The 20054-nt window shown below is 43.6% G+C and overlaps 1 protein-coding gene across 1 annotated transcript in view; it reads right to left on the minus strand.

The window, feature by feature from the left end:
* LOC141020042 (adenylate cyclase type 9-like) overlaps window positions 1-14275 on the minus strand; it is a 35470-nt gene extending 21195 nt beyond the window's left edge. Inside the window, exon 1 of the mRNA XM_073495081.1 lies at window positions 12339-14275. Coding sequence (XP_073351182.1) covers window positions 12339-14157 — 1819 coding nt within the window. The 5' untranslated portion in view covers window positions 14158-14275. The remainder of the gene's footprint in view (window positions 1-12338) is intronic.
* Window positions 14276-20054: the final 5779 nt, after the last annotated feature.

A 20054-nucleotide genomic window follows, 5' to 3' on the forward strand; every position in this document is an offset into this window, starting at 1 on the left:
TTCATCTCTCCCATAATGGTGGCCATATGGCTCCTTCTGCAATTCAGCACATCTGTCCAGTTCACTTGTTTCCTGCTCAATATGTTTGAAAGATTTTTTTTCTTTATAGTGGTGATCTACATTGCATTTTTTAAAATAGATATGAAATCTTTTTTTTCCCGTTCAATCTTTCACTTGTTTTAATAAAATATTTAAGCCCTTTGGAGCTGAAGCACAGCATGAAATCTTAACAGCTCGCTAGTGTTGTCATTGTCCTGTGAAAATCATCTCCAAAACATAAATTTTTTATAAGCTATGCAAAACTGCCTCGTTTTGGCTTTGTGACAGTGCATTTTTATGACAACAGTGAGTTTTTAAGTGGTCTATTTAGCGTAAGACGTAGGGGAAAGGAACACTTCCAGCCCAGGGCATTAAAAATTATGATTAAAATCTTAAAATTAAAAATGTACTTTTACAAGCAGGTCATTGTATTATGTCAGATTTTCTTCATGATGATATAACCCTTCAGTTGGTTCAGCCCTCAACCTTCTCAGTCTGCTGCCTTCACCTTACGAAAAAGAGAAAATTTCCACATAAAAGAAATCACTTTTTTATTAATTTCTGGTCAGGAGTTGGAACAAAACAAAAAGACATATTTTCTGTGACATTCTAGGCTCTAACGGAAATTTGATTTCCTCACATGCTGAATTATCTCGACCTGACACGCTATTGACCCGCAGCTATGAGCAGCGCTCCACATATCGATTAAACAGTGACTGAGTTTGTGGCTCCGGGTAAATGATCAAAGCTAACAGCCAACACAGACAAACATCTCCCTCCCTCTCATCCTCTTCTTCTGCTTTGACTCTGGAGGCTTTGCTTGCTCACCATTTTGCGTAATGGCATCTTAACTAGGGGTCAATGATAAAAATGTGCTGGAGCCGAGCCACTCTCTGAGGACTCTAAAAGAAATGAAAGTAGGCCAAAGATACAGCTGGAGCAAATCAGGTTGCTAACTAAAAGCATCACAGAAAGCACTGCCTGAAACAGAGACACACGGCTGTTTACACTGTTGACCTGCATCCGCTTAAAAAGTGGAATTGACAGGTTCATTAAATCTCACGGTCAAGCACAGACAGAAGGGCCGGAAACAATTTGATATGCAGCCTGTTAAGATAAGCATTGCTGTAATGTTTGTTGATGAAGGCGTCATTTCAAAAACAGCGGAGGCAGCACTCCTACTCAACAGTTACAGAGTGAGACAGCAGCAAGATGGAGGGTAGAAAAACAGAAAAAAAACAGGGAGGCAGAAAGGAGGAGTGACATGGATGGAGACAGATTGAAAGTGATAAAAGGATGGGGAATGACCTCTGTCGGGAATATAACAGGTACTTAGCACACACACAACTCACACACATGCACGCACACACACACACACATCAATACATGCAGTAAGTCAGCAATGGCCTTTAGGAGTGACAGCATGGGGGGTTCCTGGGGCGATAAAATACGTGGATGGAGGAGCAGCTGACAGCTGGAGGGGACACAGGAGGGATGTCCCACACCGAAGCCAGCGAGGGAGCTGAGCCTGGGGCAGGAACCAACCACAGCTATACACTGAAGCTGTTGTTACCTTGTGGTAGATAGGTATTGGTGTTTAGGTATGTAAGCCATTGGTTACAAAAAAAAAGAACCCAAAACCAAAAATGACAGTCAAAAAAAGTCTGATGATACTATGACAAAATCAAGAATAATCTTCATGTAACCAGCAAATTGTTGGTATGATTATTTCAGCAACCACAGCCATCACAGCAAACAGAGCTGTCATCCCTGAGATTTCTGTTAAATTACTAACTGATTTATTGACTAATTGTTTGAGCACACACACAAACACTCACAGTCTCATGCATTAATCAGGCCATTTTGGAAACTTGGAAAATTATACATCAACTTAAAATGGAGGAAGTCCCTGACTGTCTGCATATGTGAATATATCTCTGCCCTTCATTTTACTCTTGGTAGGTGTATGGCCGAGGAGCCAAGGAAGTGCGCTGTCGAGTGTGAGCTCTTGTGATCCACAACACATCTATATTAGTAGTGTGTCGCTATGGTAGTACACACTATGCAGTGAATCGAGACTGGACCCAATTTATGTGTTCAATCGGCAAACGGCATGCTGGGAACAGCTTGTTTCAGTCACTCGCTACAGGACTTTTTTTTTTGCTAACCGCAAAACAGACATCAAGTAAACTAAACTTGAACGTTTCAAGCATCAGCGTAATGTAACTTTTGGGATGCATACTTTTATTCCTGGAATTATCCTGGTTCCAAATAGCTAAATAGCCTGGTCCCACAATGCTAGCTGTTAGCAATGACAGCAGCCAGTTGATTGCACCCAAATGATACATATAGAGTGGCAAAGTCACGCCACTTCCAGTATCCAGTATTATTTGTCTCTCTCCATTCAATACATATTTTTCCGAAATAAAGTCCCATGGGGTCCACCAGCTCTCTATACTCGAGCATTGCAAGGGGATGCAACTACAGTATGTCATGGCAGGTGTATTACTCAGAACCCAAGGGAGCTCAGTTTCGAATGAGAAGTTGTGTGGATGAGTGTATAAAAACGAGAGAAACACAGGAAGAGTGTGTGAGGGACAAGCAATTTTAAAAGAGAGGCTTCATCACTCTTAAAGCGAGAGAGAGCTAAAACTGGACTCAGACACTCTAAAATTCATTTCACGGTCTGCACTTCTATAATAAAATACTCAGGCATGCCTATACAACAGACACAAAAGAATTCATAGAGGAAAACACACTTTAACTGTACATTAGACACACACACACAAACATGCACAGTCAATCCATGCAGGCTGAGTGCTGTAGCAGGTTTCAGGGTGGACTGGCTCCCCGTCATCTTCCCTCATTCATAATTCAAAAAGCCATTTATCACACACACACACACACACACACACACACACACACTCCCGCTGTGCCCACTAACGAGACACTACAGCTACACGGACCGGCTGCATGTGTGGGTCTTTGCATTTAGTGTGCCTGAACGCCAATTGCAAAAAGTGCCTGTGAGCGTGCACTTCTAGGAGGGTGGGTGGGGGTTGTTGTGAGTGTCACCTCAAGAGTGAGCTCCATCTGTCAATGTCAGTGAAGTCTTGTGTGCGCCATAGTAGAAGGAGTGCTGGCATTTTCTGTACCCTTGATCACACAGGAGAAAAGCTTAGGATGCATCAATGACTCATGATAGCAATTTATCACCCGAGCATGTGCACGGCGGTGAGGAGAACGAGCTCAGCCCCATGTGCAGCTCAACTCACACTGCACCTAGACATCCAAGTACCAGGAATACAGACACACAGAGGTGCTTTTACATTTCCTTCACTTTTTCAAGGTTTGCATCTTTGAGAATCAGAATGCACACAATTTGTATCTGTGTAGGTGTCCTTTAGAGCTGTGGTGGCGACTCATCGCTGCACGTGTTCAGTTTATCCTTGGCTGGTCGCACACAAAAATAGGCCTTTGCTCGGCTTTTACCACAATACGAGAGCCAGAATTTTAGCTGAATAAAGTCAGTTTGGCCCCGTTCTCCCATTCAGAGTGCCAGTCCTTCCATCTAAAAAGACCCTCCAGTTTTCAAGCTGACCTTCGCCCCTTTCAATAGCCCGTTGCCATGGCAATTAGCCTTGGCGGACCCAGCTGGAGTAAGTGTGTGTGTGTGTGTGTGTTGCTGAAGATGGGAAACGTCCTTTCCCATGTGTTGTGCGGAGGCTGGTGTTGTGACTGTGAGCCAGGTGGAGCCCTGAACAGGGTGAACCTGAAGGGCCAACTCTATCCATCTTCCTGTCTCACTCTATTTATCAGTTTTCTCTCTTTACAACCCCTTTCTTGCTTCTTTTATTTTTTTCTCAGCCCACAGGGAGGATGGTTAAGTTTGCAGGACTATATACGATCACATATTCTCAGCTGTTTGATAACAGATTAGCTCGCTGTATGCAATGAACGAGAGAGCAGAAGCAAGAAGATTCCTTTACAAACTCTGGCTTTGTTGAAAAATGTTGACATTATACTAAAGGCATTATGCTATCAAGATGGCATGAGATTACTGTATCTGTGACACTGTAAATACGAATTTTTTTGGTCGCCTGCGGGCGTGAAAAGACTCCAAACTGTGGGTAATCATGTTGCATGCCTCTTCTATTCAGGAGCAAGATAAAGAAGAAAGAAAGAAAGAAAGAAAGTAAGAAAGAAAGAAAAAGAAAGAAAGAAAACTGTGTTTAAGATATGAGAATACGCAGAACCATAACTAAATCATGATGTCTACTGCCCTACCCTCCCCGCCATCCTCCACCACTCATAACCTCTGTGAGTAATGGACTGATTATACAAGAAAGTAAATATCTGTCATGTGACTACCGACACACAACAGGGCGACGCTTGGCTGCACTACATTAGCTCACCTGCACTGGTTTAATGGTGGCTAATGGAGCAGCTGAAACGTGGAACATCACAGCACATTACTCTCCTATTTCACATTTCATAGCAAATGGCCTTGGGGAATAAATGAACAGTTTATGTGTGTTAAACGATCGTAGCTAAGACTCTATTCACTTGTAGAACTAGGTCTACCAAATCAAACATGTTGATTTGATACAACACATATATTATTTTATCAGCATATCTGATAACTCAGACTAGTGCTTATTGTCATTGGGCTTTGAAATGCTGGAAAACTGAGAACAATTGTAATGTGTAATGTCTCTTTTTTGTCCAAAATTCAATTTACACTGTATACTATAATGGCACTCAGTAGAGTGCATTCCACCATCAAGGCCCAACAGTCCCCTTTATCTGCATCAAATTTTACTCACTCATAGATACCAGCCACCGAAATATGCCAGATTTTTGCATCAAGATTCATGCAGAAACTACGAAAATGTCTCACAATGATAAAGAAAGTGAAAACAAAGGGCGTTCTTGAGATATAGTGCTCACACGAATGGAAGGATGGACAGACAACCCTGAAAACATATTGCCTGCGGCCACGGCTATCATCGATGTGGAGGCATAAAAATTGGGGAAAGTCTAGCACATTCACCACAATTTCACAAAACTATTACAACTACTACTTTATTAAAACTACAATATCACAATGTTGCACTTAGGACAATAATATCATATTATCAACTGATGCCAACTCTGCTGCAGTGCTGGTGGCTGTGTAAAACACAGTTTTGTCAGCAGCATCAGAATCCATAGAGAATACCTCCATCCTACAACCGCTGAGAGGTCACCTGAACATTATCCTTTGTCTGCACAGCCACTGATATTGATTTGCTGTGTGTGCTTAACTTACTGAATTAAAAAGGCAAGAGGCTTCTGAGCAAAGTGAAACAGTGTGTGTTAGACGGCACGTTGTGTAGCATGTCCTACTCCACATGCTACATGTGCTGTGTTTGTTCTACAGGCTCAGCCGTGTCAGCTGCTCGCATGTGTGGCTCCTTATCAGACAGACAGCGGCGGCGCTGATATCAGGCTCTCTCATCCACCTCGCCCTGGGTCATTTCTGTCAGAGTAGATAGAGGCAGGACACTTCACCATTGAGCCAATAGGACAGCTGTCCCCTATGGGAGGTTTACAGGGTCTGCTGACACTTGTCAGGATTAAGAGGAGCACAACAGGTTACATAGACGTTTAGAGGAAAATCTCAAACAGTATCAGTTCAATAAAAAGCTCACTGGGCCATGCCGATAAGATTATTTGCACCCTTTGGGATAAAATGCTTTCTACGTTTCTGCTGTTAATCTAGAAACTCATTACACCCCCAAGTAGAATCTTTGCTCGCTTGCTGCTGGGTCGAAGCTGCAAGCAATATCCTTGCGGTACAGTCCTCCTGGACAAGTACAGGTAGTTCAATCCTGCTGAGTAACAGTGTGACACAGCAGATAACCTAAACAACTGCAGCTATATCACCACATCATAGACCTTCAATAACTTTGCCACAATGGCTCCATTTTTGCAGAGCATGACAAGGGATCCTGAAGCTCTGAAGACTAACTCTGTATGATAAGCCCATACAGATGATTAATGGTTAGATTGCATTGCCGCAGGCGTCAATGCCATGCTGTGCTGAACCTTTGAGATACAGCACAGAGAGATACTGTACAATGCAGTGTGATGTATTATGCCATTACTCTCCTGGCAGAGCTGTAATCTACCATACATAGCCAAGGTGTTCCAGGCAGGGGTCGGTCACTGCAATACAATATAGCAGTTTAGACTCCCCCGGCTTTTTTGTTCCCCTGGCAGCCTCCGAAGATGAGAGGGCTGCTACAGAATGCAATATGCTGTGTCATAGTAATCCCTGGATCTGTTTACCACTGGTTTTATAAACCATCCCAACAGCCTAATCATACTCCAGCTCTGTGTCTGCCCCTCCTTACCCCCTCCAATAGTAAGCCACTTCACACAGAGCACCTCACTTCACTATCGACCCCCCTGTCTCTCTACAGTGGGGATGAATGCTGCGTGTGAATACTGATTTGGGCTCAAGAGTCTAGACGACAATTATGCCAGGTATTTTGATTGCTGGCAGGGGGAGACGACAGCTGTGTATATATTAAGGTGAAGAAGCCAATCCGTTTAACTTTTTGTCAAGTGCAGCAGTACGTAGACTGACAGCACAAAAACACACACACACAGCACTTTAGGTGTGAAACCCGGTGGCTTACATGAGTACAGCCTCCCTTTCTCTGCTTGGGATTCACACTAGAGCTCAATGCTGAGGTCCAGTTACATGGTGGCCTTATGTAGTGGTGGTTAGGTAACGCCGCTGCAGTTCTGCTCTTTAGTACCACCATCCATTGGACCCAAGTAGTAGTAGCGTCCAAGAAGGCAGAATTAGACAACGGTAGAAGCAACAATATTTAACTATTTTACCCTAAAATAACAGCTTCAAAATCATTTTTGGTGCTGTTATTAATGAGATATGAAAGCATCAAACATGCATTATAGATTAATTAGATGTAGGCACTTTGAAATACTTATTAATAGAACCAGAGTCGGTCAAGCAGGCAACACAACCGAGCTCAGCAGTCTCTATGGACATCATGACCGAGGCAAAGACACCAAGAAGGACATTGACAGAGGAAGCTAAAAAGAGAAGAAGATTCATCGAGCAAAAGACAAGTTAATCTCAGGCTCAGGCTACTTTTAGACGTTTGAAAGAGTTTCCCGAAAATGTAACGCTGCAGATGCCAAGCTGAACCTCTTGCTGTTGGACTAATATTATATGGCTTGCTGTTTCTTGTGTTGTAGCACTTGCTTGATGTTAGCTGTGTTAGCATCATGGTTGATGTAATCTCAAAAAAGTGTCTTATATATACCACCAAACCCAAAAGCTACCAGTTCTTGCATAATGTTGCTGTAAGAGCAGTTCTTCTACCTTCCTGTCTAGTTCTCTCTCACCTCTCTTCCTCTATTCCTGCATCTTTAAGTGCTGCCTCAAAACCAGCCTCATCCGTCGTGGTCAAGGTCACAGGTAGCAGCCATTATAAGTAATTCTCCACAGAGCCTCAGGCAAATGCTGTACACTTTGCTGGCTGACGGTGCATCCCTATGGAAAAGCATTCACAGGGTAGGGGAAGGGATGTGTGAGCGTTAATGTGTGCATGTGAGTCTCCCAAAAGCACAAATGCCTTGCCCGATAACTAATACCAGATGAAGTAATAAGGCCAGAGTGAAGAGACACAGAACATTCATCACCAGGACTATTTGCAGCTAAATTCTGCTCTGTGCTCGAATCAATTTCAATGTAGCTAATCAATTACTGCTCTGAGGGCTTAAAGGTGGACAAGGAATTGGGACAAATTAATATTGTGGACCAGAATACATATTATCTTCTGTTTTGTAGCCGGCACAACCCCTGGCTTTGGTTGATTTTCTTTGATATCCAGATGACATGAAAACCTCTTTCGTTGCCTCATCATAAATAAACAAAGCCATGACAGCCTCATTATAGGCAATCAATATCATTCGCTGTGATTTAAACGACTCGCTGGCAGGCGGCTGATGGGTTCGGGGTCAGGATAACACCAGGCCAGCGTGGGAAGATATGATGATGGTGAATTACTAACATTAATCACTTCAGCCGAGAAGATTACCCAGTCTTGCTTTATTAAAAGTCCTCCACGGTGCAAAGAGAGGAGAGAGCGGGTCGAAAACGGATATACTGTATGCTGCTGCCCGGCACAGCTTTGCTCAGCAGTTAAGTTAGAAAAGGTCAAACTGAATCTGAGAACATGGCATACCTTGAGGCTGAGAACCATGTACATAATGAGTGTAAGTGGAGAGGGGGTTATGCAATTATACCAAAAAGCTGTCAGATGTTCAAATCAATGCGTTCTTAGATCATTTAAGTGGACTGACTAGTGTTCATTTAGGTCATTTTTCATTTTTTTACTCAGCCTGTAAGATTCAGAGCAGGAGGGAAGACTCTCAAAGGCAATACAGACTTGAAATCTGCAACAGCTCTTCTTTTTTGTCCACTTGGGGTAGTGGAAACAAGTCATGACAATATCAACACCTTTTTAAACTAATATGGTGACTTTTTTAGCAAACTGTTTTTGTTTTTTTACACCTCCAGCACCCATGGAGCAACATGAGCATTCATTTGGGAGTCATGTTTCTAGCTACCTGTTGAATATAATTCCAATATTCACTCTTTATTTAACTTAACTTTGGTCTCCACCAACTGCTGAGAGAAATACCTGGCTCTTTAGCTGCTAAATGCTCCACTACGTGGATCAGCTAGTCATTAACAGAGTATGTCTGCCGTTTGGTGCTGAGCAGGTACTAGGTACCTGTAAAGTGGGTTTATGGACCTGAACTGCTTGCTAAAGCCAAAAACGACAGTATGAGAGCAGTGAGAGGGAACTAAATCTGTGACATTTAAAGGCAGGATAGATTAAAAAAAAAATGAGCTGAAGTTCACCATAAAGCTCAGGAAAGGTAGGTGAGCTGCAAATAGAAAGGTGTAGTAATGAGTCCAAAAACCAAGTTTTTTTTAATTGGTTTTCGGTTAAATGCCTGAAATAAGGTCTGTGGTTACCACAGTGTTAAGATATTTAACCCTTTCTCCCACAATTTAATTATAAAGTGCTTATGTGTCTTAAATAGGGGGATTGGTAGGGGGGTGCGCAACACAAGCTATCAAACTTGTAGTTATTATATACGTATATACTTTGCTATTATTGTGATCATGAGTCTATTGAGAGACGAGGACAGGAGGGGAAACATAAGCCACTATCTCGCCCTCCAAAGTCTCAACTGGACGGGTGAGCAAGTTGCGAACATGGAGGGTTGAGCTAGCACACAGCCCCGTGCTTGTGGGACTGCATTTGTGCACACGGAGCAGAAATGCTCCCTCGCTGGTTCTTGTATGTGTGCAGGTTTTGAGATCGCTTGCCACAGAGGAGCTCGATTTCTGGCTCTCTTTATCAGTCTTTTGCTTCTTTTTTAAGTACATCCTTCATTCGAATACTGATTCAGACGCCGATTACCATGGCAACGGTAGAAGCTTTGAAGCTTTTGGGTCAGCCCTAACATTGTTATTCTAAAAATACGGATTATAGCTGCTTCAATGTCTGCCACTAAGCTCCTGAAGCAGCCTTTGCTATCAAAGATACTTGAAGCAGCTGTTGTCAATCTGTGAAACTATCGTAGTGTTACAGATTTAACTGGTAATGGCTCTTAAAACTACATTTTCTCCTTTCGTATTGTAACACACACAAACCCTGCAAACAACTTGGACAACAAACGCTGCTTGAAAGAAAGAAGAACCATGACTGGCTCTCTGTGGCCATCAGCAGAAAGATAATAGGGCAGCAGTGACAGTCTGGCAGGTGCCATCATTCTGCAGTAAGTACAAAGGAAGGACATAGACAGGTACTTTCCAGGGAAACGGAGCCAAATATGGCTCCCATTTTCCAGTAAAGCAAATGTACAACACAACAAGGTCTGGCCTCACGTGCTTATAGAGACAAACACATGAAAAGAAGAGAAGAGAAGAGAAGAGAAGAGAAGAGAAGAGAAGAGAAGAGAAGAGAAGAGAAGAGAAGAGAAGAGAGCTGTGTTGTGGTTTATGATTCATTTCATTATTGATTGTTCTGCCAATTTTCCTCTGAATTTATTAATATAGAGCTGAGAGAGAAACTACAGCTGAATATCATCGACTTTGATAATCGATTACTGACCCTTTTCCAGCATCTCCAGTGATTAGTTGTTGTTTTTAGACAGGTTTAGATGGTTGGATCTGTCACCTTCACTAGTCCTAGCTTCTCAAAAGTGAGCTTATGCTAATTTGCTCTGCATCACTCTTTCTTGATATCCTTAAAAATGGTTTGGGTTTTGCACTGTTGGTCGGACGAAACAAGCAATTCAAAAACACCATCTTTGGCTCTGGGAAGCTGTAGCAGGTGCTTTTCAATGATTTCTAATAACAATTAATAAATTAATCAGAAAATTGATTGTCAGATTTAATAGTAATGAAAACAACCACTAGGAAGAGCCTCAAATCTGACAGCACCGTGTTCAAACTGTCTTTCCTCACCTCAAACACCAGCTATCAGCCTCTGGGATGTAAACCGAGCCGCAACTCCATTTGTTGCTAAAACCACAGACCTCGGGTCAGTGCTGAGGAGCCAACAGGATGCAGCTGTAACACTTAACTGACCGCACGTGGCTGCAATGTGCCGCAAATAGCTTATAATTACAGCAGGAAGCTCTAAGTAAGAAAGCACAAGCTTTCTAACATGTGCACCTACAGGATGAGACAACAATACTTGACTCTATAGCACAGCTGGAACTGCAGAAACACTCAGCAGCCAAAAAACTATTTGTGAGAAAGTGAAACATCAAACCGACCCAAAAAGGGCATCAAAAATACATAGAAGACAGCTGCACAGCGATCAGTGTCGAGGTCAGAGCAATTTACTTCAGAGTTAGGCAACAGGGATGATGATGATGCCAAGATCCATGCCTGGCTGCAATGTTACCCAAGTGATTAACACAGACTTGAGCCAGACAGCGGAGGGAATTTTACAGCAGTGGGGAACAACTCTTTCCTGACAGCCAGCTCTCTCACTGGCACAGCAGATCTAGAGAAAGAGGATAAATCTCTGGAGGGAAACTGAATACATGATGGAGGAGATGGAGAAAAAGAAAAGAGGAGCAAGAAGTGAAAGAGTGGTAGCCACTCATTAATTTGACAGATGAGGGGAGAATGCAGGCCCATAAATCAAACCTGCCGGCTGGTAAACAGGAGACGCTTTCACTCAATCTTGTTGACTTGGACAACAGTACTGATTTCCAAGCCAGAATAATGGAAATCTGCACCCACAGGCATAAAGCCTGTGTGCAGACTTAAATTTCTAATTTGTATGAATTACCAGTTCAGGCCTCGAATGCCCAAAATCAGATGTGCAGTCTCCAGGAAAGCACATTCATCATCTATTCAAACAAAAATAACCCTGAAATGCTAACTCCAAAGGGCAGATGAACGCCATCTGCACCACCTTAGTCAGACACTGTCACTTCACTTACACTGAGTGATAATGGACCAACACGCCTTTAATGATGAAAGGAGACATTAAGCCAACGTTCAGTAACACTGAGGCGATCTGCATAAATGTATCAAATCAAAGCTGCAGGCAAGCAGTTTAGAGGCAAGGAAAGGAGAGGACAAGATAGAGAGCTAGAGATAACGCTGCAGGCAAATCTCTGTTGGAGAAGGTGACAGTTGTATTAAGTTGTAAAGCAATCCCTGGGGTTCAAAGCCAGGTTAAGAGAATGGGACACATTGAGGACGTCTGGAAGGCAACATAATTGAACAGGAGGACAAAGAGTGGGTAGAGACACAGTGGAGGGATGGGTACAGTCACATAATAATAACACCACAGAGGACACTTATAACTGACTCAAAACCCTGCCAGCCCATCTGTGCCGGGTACAATACATGATGTCAAAACCAAGTGTTGACCTTGACTAGTGCACATGCTCCCCTGCCACTGTGTTATCCAGCTTGGGGCGAAACTGCTGTTATTCTGGTACATGGGGACATTTCCACTACAGGATGGCAAAGAGAAATTACAGGACATAAACCTAAGCACTGAAAAAGTTTGTAGATGCATGGGGGAGTAATTGCAAGCATAAGTCTCACTGTTGCAGCCAATTTGTAGAGCTGCTTGGAATTGAATTATGCTCGTTAGGAACAAAGCAAGTCTGGTGTTTTCATGCTGCAAGCCAAGATAAAAAAAAATATTTTCATATTTTCACAAGGCACCTACCTTTGAGCTGGTCAGCCACCACACTCTGTCCGATTCTCTCAATGACTTGCCCGCCTTCATGCTGGTAGCGGTCATCCAGGAAGTTGGCAGTGGCCTGTGACAGGTGGACCTTCCCAGCCACTCCCAGCTGCTCCATCAGGTTGGCCAAGTTGACGTCATTTGACCAAACATCAAACTTGAAGCGTTTCATGCCCAGGATGCCACACAGTACAGTGCCAGTGTGGACGCCCACCCTCATGTTGACCATCTCCCTCTTCTCCTGGCAGAACTGCTCAATAGCCTGAATCATGCCCAGGCCCATCTCCACGCAGCAGTAGGCATGATCTGGTCTGGGTTCAGGACAACCAGCCACGCAGTAGTAACAGTCTCCTAGAGTACTGATCTTTTCACAGCCAGTGAGCTCACAAAGTCGATCAAAACGGCCAAATAAATCATTTAGGAGCCCGACGAGGGCATGAGCAGATTTGTTGGCTGACATTTTTGTGAAACCAACGATGTCTGCAAAGAGGATGCTGACTGGCTCCATCCGTTTCATGTTAAAGGGTCTGAAGATGATCTGGCCTCGAGGGATGGACGTTTTCTTGCGTTTATTGTTTTTAGGACTGGAGATGGCAGCTGCTGCGCCACTAGTGGAGTATCGTTTGACAGAATTGTCACCTATCTCCTCATCACCCTGCTTCATCAGCTCATCAGCCACGATTCTGGGCATGACGGAGTGGATCATTCGCTCCTTCAAGGCTTTCTCCACCTCCAGATCTTTGCCATGCATGATTGCTTGTCCCACCTTCAGGAAGGTGCAGCGTGACCGCACCTCCGACATGATGAACAGGTGGATGCCAATGGCGTGGGCACAGAGGTGGAGCAAAGCTTTGGCTGGGCCCAGCCAACTTAACGTATCCCAGTCTGATTGAGAGGCTAAGGTCCAGTTATCCCCTGCCTTTGCCAGGTGCAGCCAGCCCAAACTCTCAAAAAAGACAGAGTAGAGAATGCCGAGCAGGACAGAAGCATAGAGGCGAACGTGGAGAACGCTGTAGAGCAACAGAAGAACCTCAATGCAGAGGGAGAAGGTGCCGACAGGAGAAAGACAGGGGGACCAGGTGGTGTCTCCCACAAGCTTTTCATAGGACAGGTTGTATGTGGGTCCCATGCCGCTTAACTCTTCCACATCCAAGTCGAGTGCAGGTGTGGGAGTCTCCGGATCCCTGAAGCTTGATGTCTGGATCTGGGGGGCCAGGGTCAGGATGAAGGTTACAAGGATGAGCAGCAGAGATGCTTGGTTGTAGCAGCGAGAGTAGAGCTTAGTAAAAGTTAAAAGGAAGAGTAGGAGGCAGAAAAGGAGGAAGGAAGCAGTGGGAAGGAGAAAGGCAGTCCTGTCGCAGCGGGAAGGGTTCGCAGCAAAGTACAAACCCCAGAGGAAGCCAACGGCAACCAGGTAAAAGAGCACATAGCGGAAGCGCCGCTGGGTCTGAGGGAAACATCTTTCTCTACAGGCCTCCTCCAGGATCGAAGAGTCAAACTTCGGGTCCCAGAAATGACCAGCAGATCTCTCAAAAAGCTGAGGCATCTTCTTCTGCGCGCGAAAGCTCTTGGCAACCGGCCTCCTGACTCCGGACTCCCCGGAGCTGCAGCTGGAGGAGATGCTGTACTTGCAGTGCTTGGACCCCACAATGAAGCCTCCCCCGATTGAACCAAGCGGGCCGCCTCCGTGCTTGTGTTTGACACTGCTGCCAATCCTCACTGAGACGCCTCCATCTCCACTTGAGTCACAGCTCACTTCTGTGTTGTGAGGCAGCAGTTGTTGATGTTGGGGGGACGCCATGTTAATTTTTGAATCTATCAAAATCAAAGACTATGAGGAGAGGAGAGGAGTTGAAGTAGATGAAGGAGTAAGGCAAAGCACAGGGCCACAGTAGCACAACTTGGGCAATGATTGTTTCCTCTTAAAAGTGAAAAAAAGGAGAGCACAACAAAAAGCTCCACTCAGTCAGCAGTGTGGTGGCTGTAGAAACCCCATCAGACCTTCCGAAGAGTTTGAATGGTTCATTATTGCCCCTCTTGACGTCAGTACCCGCATTCCTCTACATTCCCGTCTGTTTTGACGCACTTGAGACTGCAAGGTTCACTCGCTGCCTGCTCTGTTCCAGTCCAAGTCCACTCGGCTGCTTCAACACAGTCTCACTCATTGGAAAAATATTTGGGGAAACTCTGAGAATTACAAATGATGTGTGCTTAAAGGGGAAAGTCGAAAAAAGAAGTGAAGAAATTGTTATAAAGAAGAAGTTGTGATCACAATAAGTATGAAGTGTTTAGCATCATATAGTTTAAAGGTGTTATTGCGTGTTTTCTTGAAGCCTGTAAGTCAATACACTTTCACTGCTGGTTATCCATTTCAGCTCCACTCCAGGGCTCCTGAATTTCACAACATTTTGTTGACAGGTCTGAGCAAAAACTTCACCCAAAACACATCCTCCGCAGTGTGTGCTTCGACTCCAGATCTGCTGTTTGCCGTCTTGGTCGAAAAGGCCAGCCTTCAATACCAGGGCGCAGGTCAACTCCAGATAACACGAGCGCAAGAATTGCCATTAGAGCTTTTGTTTACACCCACATGCCCCTTCCTGCAGGGCCTAATCGTGAATATTTCCGTGGACAGAGCCCCGTCCTTTCCTGACTTTCCCCACCACCGCTGCGTCTCCAAAACCCAGAGGGGGATCTTGCGCACGCACGCAGGTCTGCGGGAGACAAACGCGTGAGACGCGTGTGCGCAGGAAATACCCGAAACTCCTCCGAGGAGATGCAGGGACCAACCGGTCCTGGTTCAGAGTTGATCGGTGTTGCTTTGGTACCCACAGTCACACCAGTTCATCGTGGCACAAAATCCATCCAGAGAAAACAGCCTGAGCAGACCGCGAGAAGTGGCGTCCAGTCCTCTCCTCTCCCTGAAGTAAACTTTGCCCACAGCAGCTCAGTCCTCTTCCTAAACAGGAGACGACGAGAGCCCGGAGAGAGTCGGGCTAATTAAAAGGTCTCCACCTCCCCTCCACGCCCCCCACACCGACAGTCCCACAGGTCAAAGCGGAGTGCTGCCTTGATCCAGCCACTTTAAGTGAATTGCACGGGACACACGAGAGACTGGATCCTCTCACCGCCAAATAATTATCTTTTAATCCAAGACAAATATGATGGATTAAGGCTGCTGCTGCTGCTGCTGCTGCTGCTGCTGCATCGTCCAGTCTTTCTCGTCCGCTGCATCGTCCACAGAGTGATGCTGATGGTGAGACTGTCTTATCTCTGCTATCTGACAGCCGATCTTTGCGCCTCGGCGGCGTCGACACCTGAGTGAGATGCGGTCTGCGTTATCCGGGCGCGGTGGGCAACGCAGCGGCCGCAGCTGCCACCATCTTCTGTGCGCTGTCAGCCGTCCAGCCGCGAGAAATGTGTGTGCGTCTGTGTGTGTGTGTGTGTATGTGTGTGTGTGTGTGTGTGTGTGTGTGAGAGAGAGGGAGAGAGAGAGAGAGAGAGAGAGACAGTCAAGTACGCGAGAAGAAAATAGATGATTTCCGCCCTTTTCTTTCAAAATAAAACATGTGTGGTTAATGAAAACATTTTTACCCTCATTTGTGTCTCGTGAATTGATCGCACGCTTCAGATCAACATCAGTGCTCCTTAAAGCTGCTCTGTGGAGCTCTCTTGTAAACAAAGTTGTGTTTGTGCTCAGTGTTTCTCATCAAAATGCATTGTGGGTGTCCTTGATGTATAACAAGCATATATGGCGTGTGTTTCCTTCCTCGACAAACATTTGTCATTTTAAAGGGTGAATATGTAGTTTTGGAGAAGAAATTCAAACTCAGAGTAATATTAATAATATTTACAATATTAATGAGGTAATTATATTTATTATGTCTATTACTGAATAAACAAGCTTTCTCAGAGGAAAATAAGGTCCCAGGACACTGTTTGAAGCTAGAAAGGTGGCAGGGTCCGCCTCATATTAACAAAGTAAAACAGTATGAAACTGTGTTGTCCTTTAAGGTCAGTTTGTTTATTCAGTTTATTCAGTGATGAAAACTAAAGAGAGTTTGTTTGTTTAGGCATTAACTGATTAAATGTATTTCCCAAAACTACATAGTGCACCTTTGAAGAAAACAATGAAATCATTTACATCCTTGTTTGTTTGTTTTCAACTGCCTTTGCTGTTGCATTGCTACATTTCTTGATGTGCGACCACCAGCAGCTGTTGTTTAGCAAAAAAGCACAAAACCAACACAAAAATGTACACACTGTACCCTTAAGCCAACCCTACAACTCATTTGGAAAGACACCTTACACCTTTTTTATATATACATTTGTTCACTCTGCTATATATATAATTCAAAGTAGCCTATAAAAGTAAAAACAGTTAAGCTTTAACAGACATTTGTATTTCTTAATTTCCATTTGCTTTCCTCATTTTGGGGCACGTGGCTTCTAAAGTCTCCAAATCGAAAAAATGATTTAAAAAAAAAAAAAAAAAGGTAATCGTTTATTTTGAAAATATATCCATGCGCTGTCGTTTTGGTGTTTAGCGTTGACTTGATGCTGCTGTCTGTGTTTGGCCAGCAGCAGAGGAGGAGGGAGAGGAGGGCTGAGTGTTCATGGGAGGGGTACAGTCGAGCTACGTGCACGCACCCGTTAAAGAAAAGAGACCGAGAGGTAACGAGCACGTGCCTGGGGATGGGTGGGGACGTCTGTTTCCCCACCGCAATGAGCCCACAACCCCTCCACCTTCTTATCATTTCCACCATTGTACCCTTTGCATTCAGAATTAACTGTGCTTTATTTTATGTGGATGTGAAGATCCGTCTTCTGATGATAGCAGAAGATAAATTAAGAGTTATTATTGGAGGAAAGGGGAATCAAATATATTTAGTTAGGCTATTAAAGCCTAAAATACAAGATTACCAAACACACAATATATTGGTTTATATTTAGGTTATTATGAGGGATAAACAAGTATTTTTTCTCATGACAATTCTGTGTCGCACACTGCAATATTTCAGCACCTGAATGATTAATTTTAAAAAGCAGTGGCTTCTCAGGGATGAGACAATGTAATCCTACAGTATGCAGCACAGTGTGGTAGAGCCTGGAGAAATCTTTTATTCTCTATTCAATAACAGCCTGAGAGAAATGTTAAACAGCAGCCCTCTGTTGTCAGTACAGCGGCTTCGCAGTTGAATAGTACATTGAGAGGATCCCCAGAGGGGACTGTGCACCACCACATTCAGATTAGTGTGATTTACAACACTGAGTTTTTGGGGTCAGTCCGTGTCAGAATTAGTTTGCACAGTATAGACAACTAGAAAGTTTCAACACACTTGATTACCAGGTCCAAAAGTCTTTGAAAAAGTCTAAAAATACACTCTGAACATAATTTATGGACTAATTTGATGCTTAATTTCCATTTGCAAGTTAGACTATTCATAATTTGTGCAAAATAATGTTTGTGGAAGAGAGGAAATACGCTCACTGAGAAACACGCGTGGGTTTAAGTCACTGTCTTCGTGCACAACTATCAAAACTACACACTTCATCCAGCACACACAAACACACACACCCCTCCCCACTTCCAGTCACGACGAACTGTTGGTGCATTGCAGCTACAAGATAAAACCATCCTTTCAAACCCAAAAGTGAGAGATTGGACCATCAGAGCGTTCAGACTCTTGACATCAAGGTGTAACAGAGAGAAAAAGGAACAGGGACATGAGTGCAGGCAGAGATGTAGCTGTATTTGTAAGCAAGGCACAAGTTTTAATCCCTCTGGTTTCTTGTTCCTTATTAAGAATTTATTATTTTGTCAAAATAACCACAAAGTTTCACTACCTAGTCAATCAGAAATCTTTATTTTTGATGATCAAGCTTCCAAAATTGGGCCAAGATGAATTTAAATTTTATACCAAAACAGGAAAAAAAAAAAAAAGGTGAATTAAAAACTACTTCAATGGGACACACATCCATTCCAGATCTAATTCACAGGTAAAGTAAGATAACTGATACCAAAATATACCAAAAGCACAACCACACAACATCATCAGCCCAAGCTATAAACTGTTGCCATGATGAGTGTTAGTTAGTGGTCTGTGTAACTTTTTACACTTTTGCACAGCACTCTCTAGTGGGCATGTTCTGGATCTGCAGTGTAAACATACTAAACACATCCAGTGGAGCACTCACACTCAAAGAAATAAAGAGAAAAAACAGAAAATTAAGCAAATGTGAGATTAATGTTGTTAGCTTTTTTCTTTTTCACTATGCTTCAGATTTATGGGGCTAGTGAGGGAGGACAGAGAGGGAAATGGAAGAGCATTTTTGTCCATGAGTTAAATAAATTGGTGCTTTTTGGAGCTGTAGTTATTACTCATTACCTTCTTTGATGAGTTGTGACTCTGTATTTAAAGCAATAGTTTGACATTTTGCTAGATTGATGCCACTTTCGTGTCTGTACAGTTTTGTAAATATGTAGCTGGAACCAGCAGCTGGTTAGCTTAGCTTAGCTAAGACTGGAAACGGGGAAAAGGTTAGTCAGAGTCTGTCTGAAGGTAACAAAGTCCGCCTACCTGCACTGTTATAGCCCTTTAATTAGCACATTATATCTCTCTTGCTTAATCGCTACAAAACCACAATATTAAAGCGACACATTGCAGTTGTAGGAGGGATTACTAACCGTATTCACGGCGGCCATTTTCCTCTAACATCACGCTCAGGGCAGGAAGCTCAACTGTGGTACTGCTGTGGTTCAGAGCCGTGTAAACAGGGAATCTGACAAATTGTTTTCATTTTACTGCTTCCAGATTGATCAGCAAGTGAAAAGACAATGGATAGTGAAAATCTAGAGGGATATGGGGTCATTTTTCAAGGTAGAACAACACATTTGATGACCCGTTATCTTCTGTTAGACAACAGCTAACATTAGCATTCAACCACTTCCTTAGCTAACATCACTGTCTGATATTGTTACACACTATGATAGGAAAAGCGTAAATTAGTTCTTAAATTTCAACCCATGTCTTGGACACATTTCTTTACGCCTGGAAGTGAAACACACGATAATGTTAGCCAGGAAGTGGTCTACTGCTAACATTAGCTAATGGGTTATCAAATATGTAGTTTTACCTCAAAAGATTTCCTAATTTACCTCCAGATTTTCATTGTCCAATAACTTTTCAGTTGCTGCTCGACCGGTGAGCGATGAAATGATAACAACTTGTCCGATATACGGTATACTAGGATGGTTCAGTAAAACATTACCCCAGCATTCAAGCTTCCAACCCCGAGCACGATGTCAGAGGGTCAACGCGTTGGATTAGTTCTTGTCCAGGTGCAGTAACTTCCTGGAGTCCAGAAAGTTACAGCGCCCGTCCAAGAATTCGTCAGGTCCAATAAGCGCAATTCCCAAAATGTGGAACAACTGTAAGCAATTCTAATATGCCATACTCCCGGGAAGTTCATTGAGGTAGGCTTACATAAGAACTCGCAGCTATGACATGTATCACTGCAAAACCATTGTGGTTAGTATTTGGGGCTTCCTTCCTTTCCACAGAGGTCAGGGGTCAACTCACGAGTCCTCCACTTCACCTTTACCTCCAGCCCACTTTTTGCAAGCTAAGAAATCTGCTATCATAATCTTGCAGCGATGATAGGTGAAATTGTATGCTAGGATGGTTCAGTGCACGTACA

Source organism: Pagrus major, chromosome 23 (genome assembly GCF_040436345.1).
Source record: "Pagrus major chromosome 23, Pma_NU_1.0".
In the NCBI taxonomy this organism is placed as follows: Eukaryota; Metazoa; Chordata; class Actinopteri; order Spariformes; family Sparidae; genus Pagrus; species Pagrus major.